Below are 11,703 nucleotides of genomic sequence, written 5' to 3' on the forward strand. Positions count from 1 at the left end.
CTCTTTTCAACCAATGGCAGTCACTCTCTTCTCCAAATAACTTCTGCTCAGCTTTCCGAGCTTCCCTCGGGTCCTCTTAATTGTTGTGACGCGTGTTCGAAACGCAGAGAGGTGCGCTCGATTTGCCACACGGAGCAGCGCGAGAGTAAAGCACGAGGGAGGTTCTAATAATCGGCTCAGTCATTTTTAATGATCGTTGAAAGCCCAGATCGTAATCGTGATTAAAATTCGATTAATTGAGCAGCCCTAGGCACAACACAGAAGAGCCACCTCCACAGGACAAGACTCAGCTGTTCATCTGCAGCTAAAGGTCAAAGGTCACTCTTTCAAGGATGCCAACGTTCACATTTTGGACAGAGAGGACAGATGGTTTGAAAGAGGAGTGAAAGAAGCATCTATGTCCACTGTGAGCGACCATCTTTGAACAGAGGCGGGGTTTACGACACCAACTCTCTGCCATCTATAATCCAGTTTTGAGATCCCTTCCCAGACGCCTTAACGCCCACTCACATCCTGGGCCATCTGACCTCAGGAATTCACATGATAAGGTGGGGCCAGGTTTCACAATGAGCTCACCCGAAACTCTGGCTGATTGGGACCCACACCCAGTTTCACACCTTGGCTCAGGCGATTAGAGGATCATCAGGGGGTCCTTTTGTCCCTCTGTGGGGGGAAACTCCCACTAGGTTTATATCTGGGACTCTCCACCATTTGACCTTAGAACTGAAGAAGCTTCTCGGATGAGAGGTGAAACGTCTTCAAGCAACTTAAAGAAGTCCAGACGCTTTTCTTTCAAGCTCCTTGACTACGATGACCTGGATGACTGAGAACCTTCACAGACATTAAGCATTCACTGCACCTACAGTATCTACACCTGTGTGGCAAAGATACAGATGCTGAAATTGACTAATAAAATATAAATAATGAAAAGAAAATCTGTAATTGAGTTTAGTACTTTTCTTTGTATGCTCGGTGCCTAGAAAAGCCCTGAATTCTGTCATATATTTACTGTAAATATATAAATGTGATGTCAATTTTCACAGAGATCATAAAGTATTTAAATCATTGCTGATGGTCTGGTTGTTTATAGTTTCAAATGTTTTTGTGTCTGTAGGTCTGTCTGATGACAATTTGGAGTCCTCTGGGAGGTGAGGACACACCCACATCTGTCTACTCCCACAGTCATGGAGGGTGTTACTGTCAGGGAGAGGGGGAGGACGTGGACCCAAACACTGGACTCTTCCGAGAGAAAACTGTGAATTTACTTACAGTGAAAAATACAAACGCATGTGTACAAATCTTTGGCACTGTGTCTCCCTGAGGAGATTTCCTGAATGCCTTCCACATGGTACGAATGTCCGTGACTCCACTCTCGGGAAAAACAGACTCCGCTCCTGAACCGTAGTGCCACAACAACACACACACGTTGGCAAGACAATCCGAATAAGCGAGGTTTTTTCACACAATTAATACGGCCGTACTGACGAGGGCAAACTCAACGATCCGGCGTCGACTGGAGCTCAGCCGCACTGCTAAATAGGGCGCTCCTGACGATCGCAATCGGTGCAGCAGGTACGGCTGCCTCCAGTGCCAGAACACTTCTGAGTTTAAAGGTCACTTGGTGTCCAAAATGTCCGGGAGCGCGAGCGTAAACAAACGCAGGGAGATGGGAAAAGAGGAAGAACACGATCAAACTCTCCACACGGACACAACAAGCAGGTCGGCCGTAGAGGACAGTTACGGTGTTGTGCCAACAACTGATTTCCAATGTTTGCCTGTGTTTTTATGTGGAATGTCTTTACCTATGATGGCAAATAGAGTTCAGTGATGAAATTATAGCAGTTTAAATATGAGCAATCAGGTTTTGGCACGACTACAGCTCTGAGTCACACACACAGGAAAAGCAGCACCTGGCCTTCGTGCAGGAGAGCGTGCCTCATGATGCACCCTGCAGCCGCTACTTTACTTCCTAATCTCCATCTCCTTTAACACACAATGTAAATTACTGTGGAAAAGTGTACATGTAGACAAAGTCTGTACCCTGTGCACACTTGTACTTGTTTATGAGTTACATTTAAGAAGAGTAAAGTTATTCACATCGAGTTTTTATTCTTTCGTAATATGTACCACAGTCATTCAGCTCCAGCAGTTTTTCTATCCATCTTATCAATTCCAGTCTAATCTGAATTCACTGCTTGAGTTCAGTTTGGGTCTTAAACTGCAGAGAATACCTCCTGAATCCAGTGTTTTTGCCTGATAATGGCAGAAAGCTAACAGCGGTTTTCTTCTGAGTGATGCTGCTGAGGCTGAAATTAATCCAAGAGCAACAACAACTGAAAATAAATGTGTACATAAATCTCTTGATGAATGAGTTACAGACAAGGATATGCCCAAAAGTTCACTTCCTCTGGATGTTTCCATGGAAAATAGTTTCATCACTCATCCAGGTGACTTCTCAAGTGTCACGGATGACTCCCACTGAGACCAGTGTGTCCAGTTAAATTCAGTCGATTTTTTAAAGGAGAGTTGTTAGATGCTGTGCTAATGAGGACAATCAGTTTTAACTTCCAGCACAACACAAAGCTGCCATATTTGATCATCAAAACACTTAACTGAGCAGAATTAAGTGAAACTGTAACATCCTCATACGATGACACACCACATCATTGTTGTGAGAATGCAAACTTTCTAATTGGAAGTTTGCACGGCTGCCAGGAAGGGACAGTTTGGTTTCTGGCTGATGTTAATGAGCGGTCGTTGCTCTCTCGTTCTCTCTGGAATGGCTGCACGGAGGATGTAACACCCAATAAGCGCTGAGGTTGGTGTCCTTGTCAGGAATCAGCCATCCTCAGCTTCCAGGTTAGGAAAAGTGGAACCAGAAGATATTCAAATACATCTCTCCACAGCTGCTGATGAATTCTACAAAAAACAAAGTTTGTTAAAAACACCGATTGATCATACATTTATTCAAAAATCATTGATAAGTGGATAACTGCAATATATAGTTTATAATTTCAACAATGTCCTCTAAAAAATGGAACTATATATGTCAGATGTAGCGTGGTGCTTGTGTGAGTACTCATGTTACTAGGTGGGCAGTTCCTGCTTTAAATGCATTCACTTAGATTTAGAAATCTAAGAGGCCAGAAATGTTTGAACTCACGTATGAACCTGAACCAATAGTGTCATGATGCATGCTCGATCATCTTTGATTGAAGCGCATCACAAGTTGATCTTGTTAATCTGGACGCACCTTTTTTTTAGTGGGAGAAACGTTTCGTCACTCATCCAAAGAAGGTACATCCAGATGAACAGAATCAACTTTTGGGGGTTAAATCAACAGTGTCACTGCCCTCTGCTAAGACTGCAACACTGTCTTTCCCTGATGTTTGCCAGTCTGCATTGCTGACCTTCCACCTGTGTGTTGTCATTCCTCATGCGTCTTCAGTCCAAACCTTATTGGATAGTGATCACTGCCACCTGCTGGCCGGTTTAACAATTTCCAGGCAAAGATTTGAAAATTCAAACTTTTGAAGCTGGACTGTTTATTAAGCTCAGTTAAATGTGCCAAATAAAAAAATAAATTAAATATCAAATTGCATATATGAGTTTTGACATTTTTTTTTTCAATTTACTGGTCAAAACGTTATCTTGCAATTTATTTTTGGATGGTCAGGTAAAAACATCACACTCATGATGTAGTTTTCAAAAACGGAGTTTCCATCAGACTTGATCACTTTTGCTGATCACAATTTTTGATCACTTTGAATTCCTCATCCTGTTTCACTGTTACAGTTCAAGTTTAATTTCACTCGTTTTTTTTTCTCTGATCTCTGCCTACAAAAAAAATCCCGTTTGTACTTGACCCCACCCATCGTTACTCCTCCACCCACCTGCTTCTGTGCTCATCTTTGGCCTCTTCTTTCAGCCGTCTGCTGTCCATTCACAGTCTGGCCGAAACCATGGTAACATGGTAACACTCGCTGATGATCAGTTATGAGGTGCATGTGATTATGACCGCTTACCCTAACCTTGTACAGATGTGTATGACAGATACAATAAGGGTGAGATTAGTTTCTCAGGCTTCTTCTGCATTTTGACTTTGTTATTTTTAAACAATGACGTGTGTAATGTATGATGAGTCTAATTTTACCAGTTTGTTTATTACCTGTTAAGGTGCAGATTATGTCTAATTATGTCCTGATACATAACACCTTAGAGAAGATTACAGGACTGCTGTTCATGTCATGGATTCTGGGATGTTTCAGTGTTCACAGTTTTGTTTTATTTCTAGTCTGTGGTATTGATTGAGTTCGTTTTAATGTAGTTCAGTAATGTTTCTATTGTGTTTTGTATTTGTTTTATTTGTGTATCCTTGCTGTAGTTTCAGTTTTGTCTAATTCCCAGTGTCTTCACTTATCTTGAGTATTTAAAGCCTCAGTCTAATAGTGCTCGTTGTCAGTGTTATCCTCCCTTAGTGCACCTTTGTTAAAGAGCTTCGATTCCACTCTTTGCTGTTTGTTTTTTTGCTCCTTGCTGCTGCCTTGTGAGTCCTCCATTTGGGGCCTTTACTGCACTTTGCTTCAAACACTTTGCTTCAAATCTTGTTTGATTTACAATTAAACAAACCTAAAAATCATTTAAATGAGCACATTACCATGGAAACAGGAAGATACACGGGCTCTCCGCCTCTATCAGTATTCACCTCAGCTGCGATGCACTGAGAGAACTCACTGGCTTCTGTGTTTTAACAGAGTTTAAAAAGAAAATACTCAAGTCTGACACAAAAACATATGGTTTGGTTTAACAGTGGCTCTCACTGAAAACCTGCAAAACTCCAATGGCCTCCCTCTTTAACAGCCTCTCTGAACTTTGACTCAGAGGACAAAGTAAACACTTACAAGAGACAGGGCTACTGCTACTACTAATGGCAAGTCAGCCAGCTTTCAGTACAGTCCAGTTTGACCATGTTCCTTTCTGTTGTGCTGCTGTGGCTCTGTGTTTGCTTCATTGTTCTTCAGCTCAAATCTCGGAGACCCAAGAACTTTCCACCGGGACCCCCTATCCTGCCCCTGCTAGGCAACACTTTGCAGCTGAGCCTGGAGAACCCTTTAAAGGACTTCGAAAGGGTAAGAAAAAAAATGCTGCAATAAAGAGGATTTTGTTTAAGGTGCATATTGTTATGGCACTGGTGAAATTACTACTATTAGCATTTAAATATGTCTAAATGTCTGGATGCTAATGTAGCCGGTCTGGCCTTAAACTCTGATTGCCGTTAGTTCTCTGCGTTGTGTTGTGCGAATGACCAGAGGACTCAGCTCTCACTTTGCCAGCTGGGTGGATTTATTCTCCCAGAACTGTTTAAAATAAAAACAAAACAGCACAGCGACCTCACTTTACTGGACTTCAGCATGAACACCTTGAAGGGAGAGAGAAGCATAGCGGCCCACATGAGAAGCCACCTGCATGCTCCTATGCTCTCATCTGAGATGGCTAACTAGCATGTTACAAAAGTGCTGTACTCGACAGAGAAACTAATTCACACTAAAACATCGAACAGAACTGTGAGACAAAATGCAGAAAGGGAACGAGCAGTGTTTGGATTACTTCCAGTTACTTTACTGTGTTTATCCGCTCTGTAACTCTCCTCAGCGGGGCCTCTACACAACCGAGGAAAATAGCGCTGCGCAGCTACAGGAAGTGACTTCGTGGGAAGTCAAAGGTCCCATAAACAAAATAAAAGCTCCCAAAATATAAATACAGAAAATAAACATATATAAATAAACACATATACATAACCAATACTGACAAAGCAAGATAACACTGCAGGATGGATCTTTGGTGAAATATAAATTATTTTTTAATACACCCGTTACACTAACACATCAGGAAATTTTTCTGCTTTTCCTGAAATGAATGAAACCGTTGCTGTTACAAACTGAATGAAACATAATGACAACCAAAAACATCTTGAGCTGTAAGGGCACAAACTACCCGGCAGCAACAACAGTGCACCCGTTTGCTCTGTGTAATTGCAAAACATGAACTTGGCGTCCCAGCAGTACTGCACCTCTTACACAACAGGAGTTTTCTAACATCTTTATGTAGATATTTATTAAATATGTTTATAATTTGAATGAAAGGAAGTTTAAAAACAGTTTTTTTTATAAACAACAGCAGAGTACCAATATTTTACCAAAGTACTGCATCAGATAAGATAGTTATTCTACAATGTTGGGTGTGTGTTAGTACAACACACTCATGCGTTTCATAGTTCAGCAGTTATAAAGGAGACAAAAGGTTTTGGTGGGTTAGGACACGTGCCAGCAAGCAAACTGTCCAGGGTGAGTCTCTTCTGGTTGGACATGAATACATTTGCATCTGATTGGTTGACAATAACCATATCACACAAAGGTGCCATTATGCCCGGTCTTAGATCATGTTACAGCAGGCTGCTATATTAGGAACCACACAAAGCTCTACACAGGAGGTTTGTCCCTAAATAAATTTTATCCTCTCTGTTTTGTAATATTTAAATGCAATGTTTCTATATCATGTGCTCAGCTGTGCAAATATGTTTAGCCCACTTTAAACATATGACTTATCCTGTGCTTGTTATCGCCTTCCCTCCCAGCTGAGGAAGTCTTATGGAGACGTCTACAGTATCTTTATTGGCCCTAAACCAGCAGTAATCATCAATGGGATGAAGGCCATAAAGGAGGCCATGGTGACCAAGGCTAGTGATTTTGCTGGACGACCTCAAGACTTGTTTGTTAATGATGTCACCAAGAGTAAAGGTAGGAATGGATGTTTGTGTCTGTGTGTGCCTGTATGTCTGTGTCTATATGTCAGGTTGGGTGTCAGGCGCCACCTCTCTGGGGACATCTCAGGCCCTCCAAGGTTTGGAGGCCTATCTCCAGGAGATTTTTTGGGTTTTTTTTTTTTAAAAATTTTTTTTTATTTTTTTTTTTTTTTTTAAAAAAAAAATTTTTTTGCCCCAAAAATTGGGTTTTTTTTTTTTTTTTTTTGTAATATTTAAATGCAATGTTTCTATATCATGTGCTCAGCTGTGCAAATATGTTTAGCCCACTTTAAACATATGACTTATCCTGTGCTTGTTATCGCCTTCCCTCCCAGCTGAGGAAGTCTTATGGAGACGTCTACAGTATCTTTATTGGCCCTAAACCAGCAGTAATCATCAATGGGATGAAGGCCATAAAGGAGGCCATGGTGACCAAGGCTAGTGATTTTGCTGGACGACCTCAAGACTTGTTTGTTAATGATGTCACCAAGAGTAAAGGTGGGAATGGATGTTTGTGTCTGTGTGTGCCTGTATGTCTGTGTCTATATGTCAGGTTGGGTGTCAGGCGCCACCTCTCTGGGGACATCTCAGGCCCTCCAAGGTTTGGAGGCCTATCTCCACCCACCACCACTTCCCCTGCCAGTGGCGGACTCCCTCAGACATCGGTGCGTTGGTGGTTCTTTGTGTCCGGGGATGGGCGTCCAGGTACACACCGGCTCACTCCTTGGCGGCCGCTTATCGGGGCCTGGAGCCTGGGGCTCGCTCGGGCCACTTCGGAGTGGGGTGCCGATACCACTTTTTTATGTCCGATACCGATATCATAAATTTGGATATCTGCCGATACCGATATGAATCCGATATAGTGTTTTTTAATCAACAAAACTGTTTTTTTTAAATATCTTGCTGCATTTTGTATAAGTTCATACTCAAGTTTAAAACAACAACTACACTAAAGCTATTCTGTTATACCTGTATGCAAAAAATATTTCATAGTTCAGCAATACTGATCAATCTAATAAACTTAAACCTACACCATCCTCCCTATTCTGGTATTTTAAAGAGTACTTAGCATAAATATTAAGCAACCTAACTAATAGGGTTCCAACTCCCAGCAACAAAAAAAATAAATAAAAAATAGGGAACCACCCCTCACGCTCCACCTCATGATGCTTAATCGACGTAATCAACCTTAATTTGATGCAGTGTGAAAAAAATGCACAGAAATCAATTATTTTTCAAGAAATATTAAATAGATTCAACATCTTTCTTCAACAAAATTGCAGACTGCACAGATGGTACCTTCCCAAAGGAAAAAGTACTATAGCTTACTAGGGTATATTAGACTTAATAGTTACTATATACAGTAATGGACTTCTATTCATTTTACATCAAATTAAAACTTTGGGTGTCAGATAATTATTTATTAAAAGCTAGACATTTTAAATGAGAATAAGAAAGAAAAGTATGTCTTTGTGCCCCCTTTTCCCTGTTAATGCCCTATCGGCCCCCCTGGCTAAACTTTGCTAGATCCGCCCCTGCACAGTTACCAGCCGTCAGCTACGTAGAAAAAGATCCTGGTGTAGAAAGTAATATTAAATAAATTCTAACAACAGCTGATCAAGCTTAAACGTGCTGCTGTTGTTCAGCCGCTGGTTTCCTCTTTCTGGTGCAAAGTGGGCCAAAAACAAACTAGAGACACGGAGTCGCGACAGAAAAGCCGATCAGCTGATCATTAAGCAGTTTCATGATTGAAGTAGCAGCAGGAGAGGCAGTCGCTCGTTAAGCTTAACGCAGGAATGCTTTACAAACATTCAGAGATGGACTTACACACTTGCTTTACTTCTCTCGGGGATAACTTTGTCGGAGATGAAATGCCGGGTTGCTAGCGAAGCTCCACATGCTATCCAGACCACCGACAGGTCCCGCATGCCACAGCCGCTCTATCACGTGATGCATACTGCTCCGACGTGCTAACGTTCTGAGGTGAGTTACGGCGTGTTGCAAGTTTTGTGAGGTGCTTTCGTGATATTTAATGGATCGGATTACATTTTTTATTTTTCTCCGATATCCGATCCAGTAATTTAGGTCAGTATCGGACCGATACCGATACGTAATATCGGATCGGTCCATCTCTATTGGAGGTGGGGTGCCCCGGCCTCTCGGCCTGGGGCTCGGTCACTCAGGCACAGCTGGCTGCCGGCGGAGCTCACGGGCGCGTCACTGCAACTCCCCCTGGCTTCTGCTCCGCGGCTGCTGAGTGAGCCCTCATCTGGGACTCTCCTCAGCTCTTTCTGGGACAGTGGCGCGGCTGCCCCTCTGTTGGTCTTCCTTGGTCTCTTGTGTTCTGGGGGCCTCTGGATGTCTGGAGTTTTGATCTCCTCCATACCTGCTTCATACCCTGGAGGACGGGGCTGTGGCCCCCCCACACCCTCTAGCAGATCATTACATGGAGAAACCTTTGGAATGCAAGCATGCTGATCCACACAGGTATGCACACAGGTGTACACATGGGTATTCACAGACGCGGACTAAAGCTTTCTTGGCTGCTGCCTCAAAGCACACTGTGCGCTGTCTATCTTGCGTGCTGCACAATATCGTTTATTATTTAGTATCTACTGATATCTACTGCTAGCTAGTTTATTGTGATGGTGCCGTTTTTTTTATTATGTTGCTCTTTGTTGTTTGCTTTCTCTTCTGTTTTTTTTCTCCATACAGGTGACCCAGGTGTTTGTTTTTTTTTTTTGTTTTTTTTCTTTCTTCTCCCCCTTCTCACCGTCTCTTCTCCCCTTTGGTTTTCTTTCTCTCCCTCTCTTTCTTTCATTCTCTCCCTGTCCTATCCCCCAGTCATGTCTGTCCCGTTTGTAGCAACTGAAAATAAAATAAATTCATAATTATAATAAAGGTCAATCAAATGGACCAATATGGCAAGGCCATGATGATCCACTTGGTAAAATAAATCCGCTTGGCATCTTTCTTGGCCTTAAGACAACAATTCTGATGCTAAAGATCCAAACGGGACACAAAAAAAAAAAAAAAAATGATGTCACCAAGAATAAAGGTAAAGCAGGTATTATATTGTATAGGACACATTTTTGTCTTTATATTTTTATCATATGGTATGCAGTATATGCATATTTCACCTTTGTTCTTCTTGCATTATTATCTCAGGAAATGACTTTGAGGTAACACTCAGATAAGAGTGTTTTATACACTGTGTGTCAGTAACATGTCACAGTAGTATTTGACATGTGAAACAAATGAAAAGGAAATAAGAGCACTTTGTGTATGTCTTTGTAAAAGGCATCTCAACATAGTGTGCAAAAATCACAGAGCGTAAGCATGTTGGAAATATGATACACTGATAAAAAAGCATCTGAAAGAGGCAAAACAGTGAGAGTTAAACCGTGGCTACACCAGAGTTTGTTTCTCTTTAAGAAAACCAGTTTTTTGTTCAGTGTTCATGTGAAACAGGACGTGTGGCAGGTAGAGAGTGAACCCAGTGTGCAGGACTCAGCAGATACACTTAGATCACATCTTTATTAATGCTGGAAATGAGACAAAGCAACTATCCATCCATCTTCATCCGCTTTATCCGGGGCCGGGTCGCGGGGGCAGCAGCCTAAGCAAAGAGGCCCAGACCTCCCTCTCCCCAGCCACCTCCTCCAGCTTATCCGGGGAACACCAAGGCGTTCCCAGGCCAGCCGAGAGATATAATCTCTCCAGCGTGTCCTGGGTCTGCCCCGGGGCCTCCTCCCGGTGGGACATGCCTGGAACACCTCACCCAGGAGGCGCCCAGGGGGCATCCTTGTCAGATGCCCGAACCACCTCAGCTGGCTCCTTTCGATGTGGAGCAGCAGCGGCTCTACTCTGAGCCCCTCCCGGATGGCCGAACTTCTCACCCTATCTCTAAGGGAGAGGCCAGCCACCCTTCGGAGGAAGCTCATTTCTGCCGCTTGTATCCGCGATCTCGTTCTTTCGGTCACTACCCACAGCTCGTGGCCATAGGTGAGGGTAGGGACGTAGATCGACCGGTAAATTGAGAGCTTCGCTTTTACACTCAGCTCCCTCTTCACCACGACGGACCGGTGCAGCGTCCGCATTACTGCAGCTGCAGCCCCAATCCGTCTGTCGATCTCCGGCTCCCTTCTCCCATCACTCGCGAACAAGACCCCGAGATACTTGAACTCCTCCACTTGGGGCAGGAACTCATCCCCGACCCGGAGTGGGCACTCCACCCTTTTCCGGCTGAGAACCATGGCCTCAGATTTGGAGGTGCTGATCCTCATTCCCGCTGCTTCACACTCGGCTGCGAACCGTTCCAGTGCGAGCTGGAGGCCCTCACCCGATGAAGCCAACAGAACCACATCATCTGCAAAAATCAGAGATGAGATTCTGAGGCCACCAAAGCGAAAGCCCTCCGCCACTTGGCTGCGCCTAGAAATCCTGTCCATAAAAATTATGAACAGAACCGGAGACAAAGGGCAGCCCTGGCGGAGCCCATCACCCACCGGGAACGAGTCCGACTTATTGCCGGCAATGCGAACCAAGCTCTTGCAACGGTTGTATAGGGATCGAATGGCCCGTAGCAATGGGCCAGACACCCCATACTCCCGCAACACCTCCCACAGGACACCCCGAGGGACACGGTCGAATGCCTTCTCCAAGTCCACAAAACACATGTAGACTGGTTGGGCAAACTCCCATGCACCCTCAAGTATCCTGGAGAGGATAAAGAGCTGGTCCAGTGTTCCGCGACCAGGACGAAAACCGCATTGTTCCTCCTGTATCCGAGGTTCGACTATGGAGACTCTGAACATGGTCCATTCGGACTCAATGTCCCCAGTCTCCCTCGGAATGCTGTTGAAGCTCTGCCGGAGGTGTGCGTTGAAGATCTCGTGGAT

At 43.7% G+C, this 11,703-nt stretch overlaps 1 protein-coding gene across 2 annotated transcripts in view; it reads left to right on the forward strand.

Annotated features, from left to right (window-relative positions):
* Positions 1-4,845: 4,845 nt before the first annotated feature.
* LOC102308624 (cytochrome P450 2F2) overlaps positions 4,846-11,703 on the forward strand; it is a 13,606-nt gene continuing 6,748 nt past the window's right edge. Inside the window, exons 1-2 of one of the 2 annotated variants that reach the window (XM_005935799.3) lie at positions 4,846-5,129; positions 6,635-6,797. In XM_005935799.3, coding sequence (XP_005935861.3) covers positions 4,968-5,129; positions 6,635-6,797 — 325 coding nt within the window. In that variant the 5' untranslated portion in view covers positions 4,846-4,967. Of the gene's footprint in view, positions 5,130-6,634; positions 6,798-7,122; positions 7,301-11,703 lie in introns of those variants that run through there. The other variant, XM_042226223.1, reaches the window with a different exon arrangement.

Source organism: Haplochromis burtoni, unplaced genomic scaffold, assembly GCF_018398535.1.
Source record: "Haplochromis burtoni strain Fernald_Lab_line unplaced genomic scaffold, NCSU_Asbu1 Contig_201, whole genome shotgun sequence".
In the NCBI taxonomy this organism is placed as follows: domain Eukaryota; kingdom Metazoa; phylum Chordata; class Actinopteri; order Cichliformes; family Cichlidae; genus Haplochromis; species Haplochromis burtoni.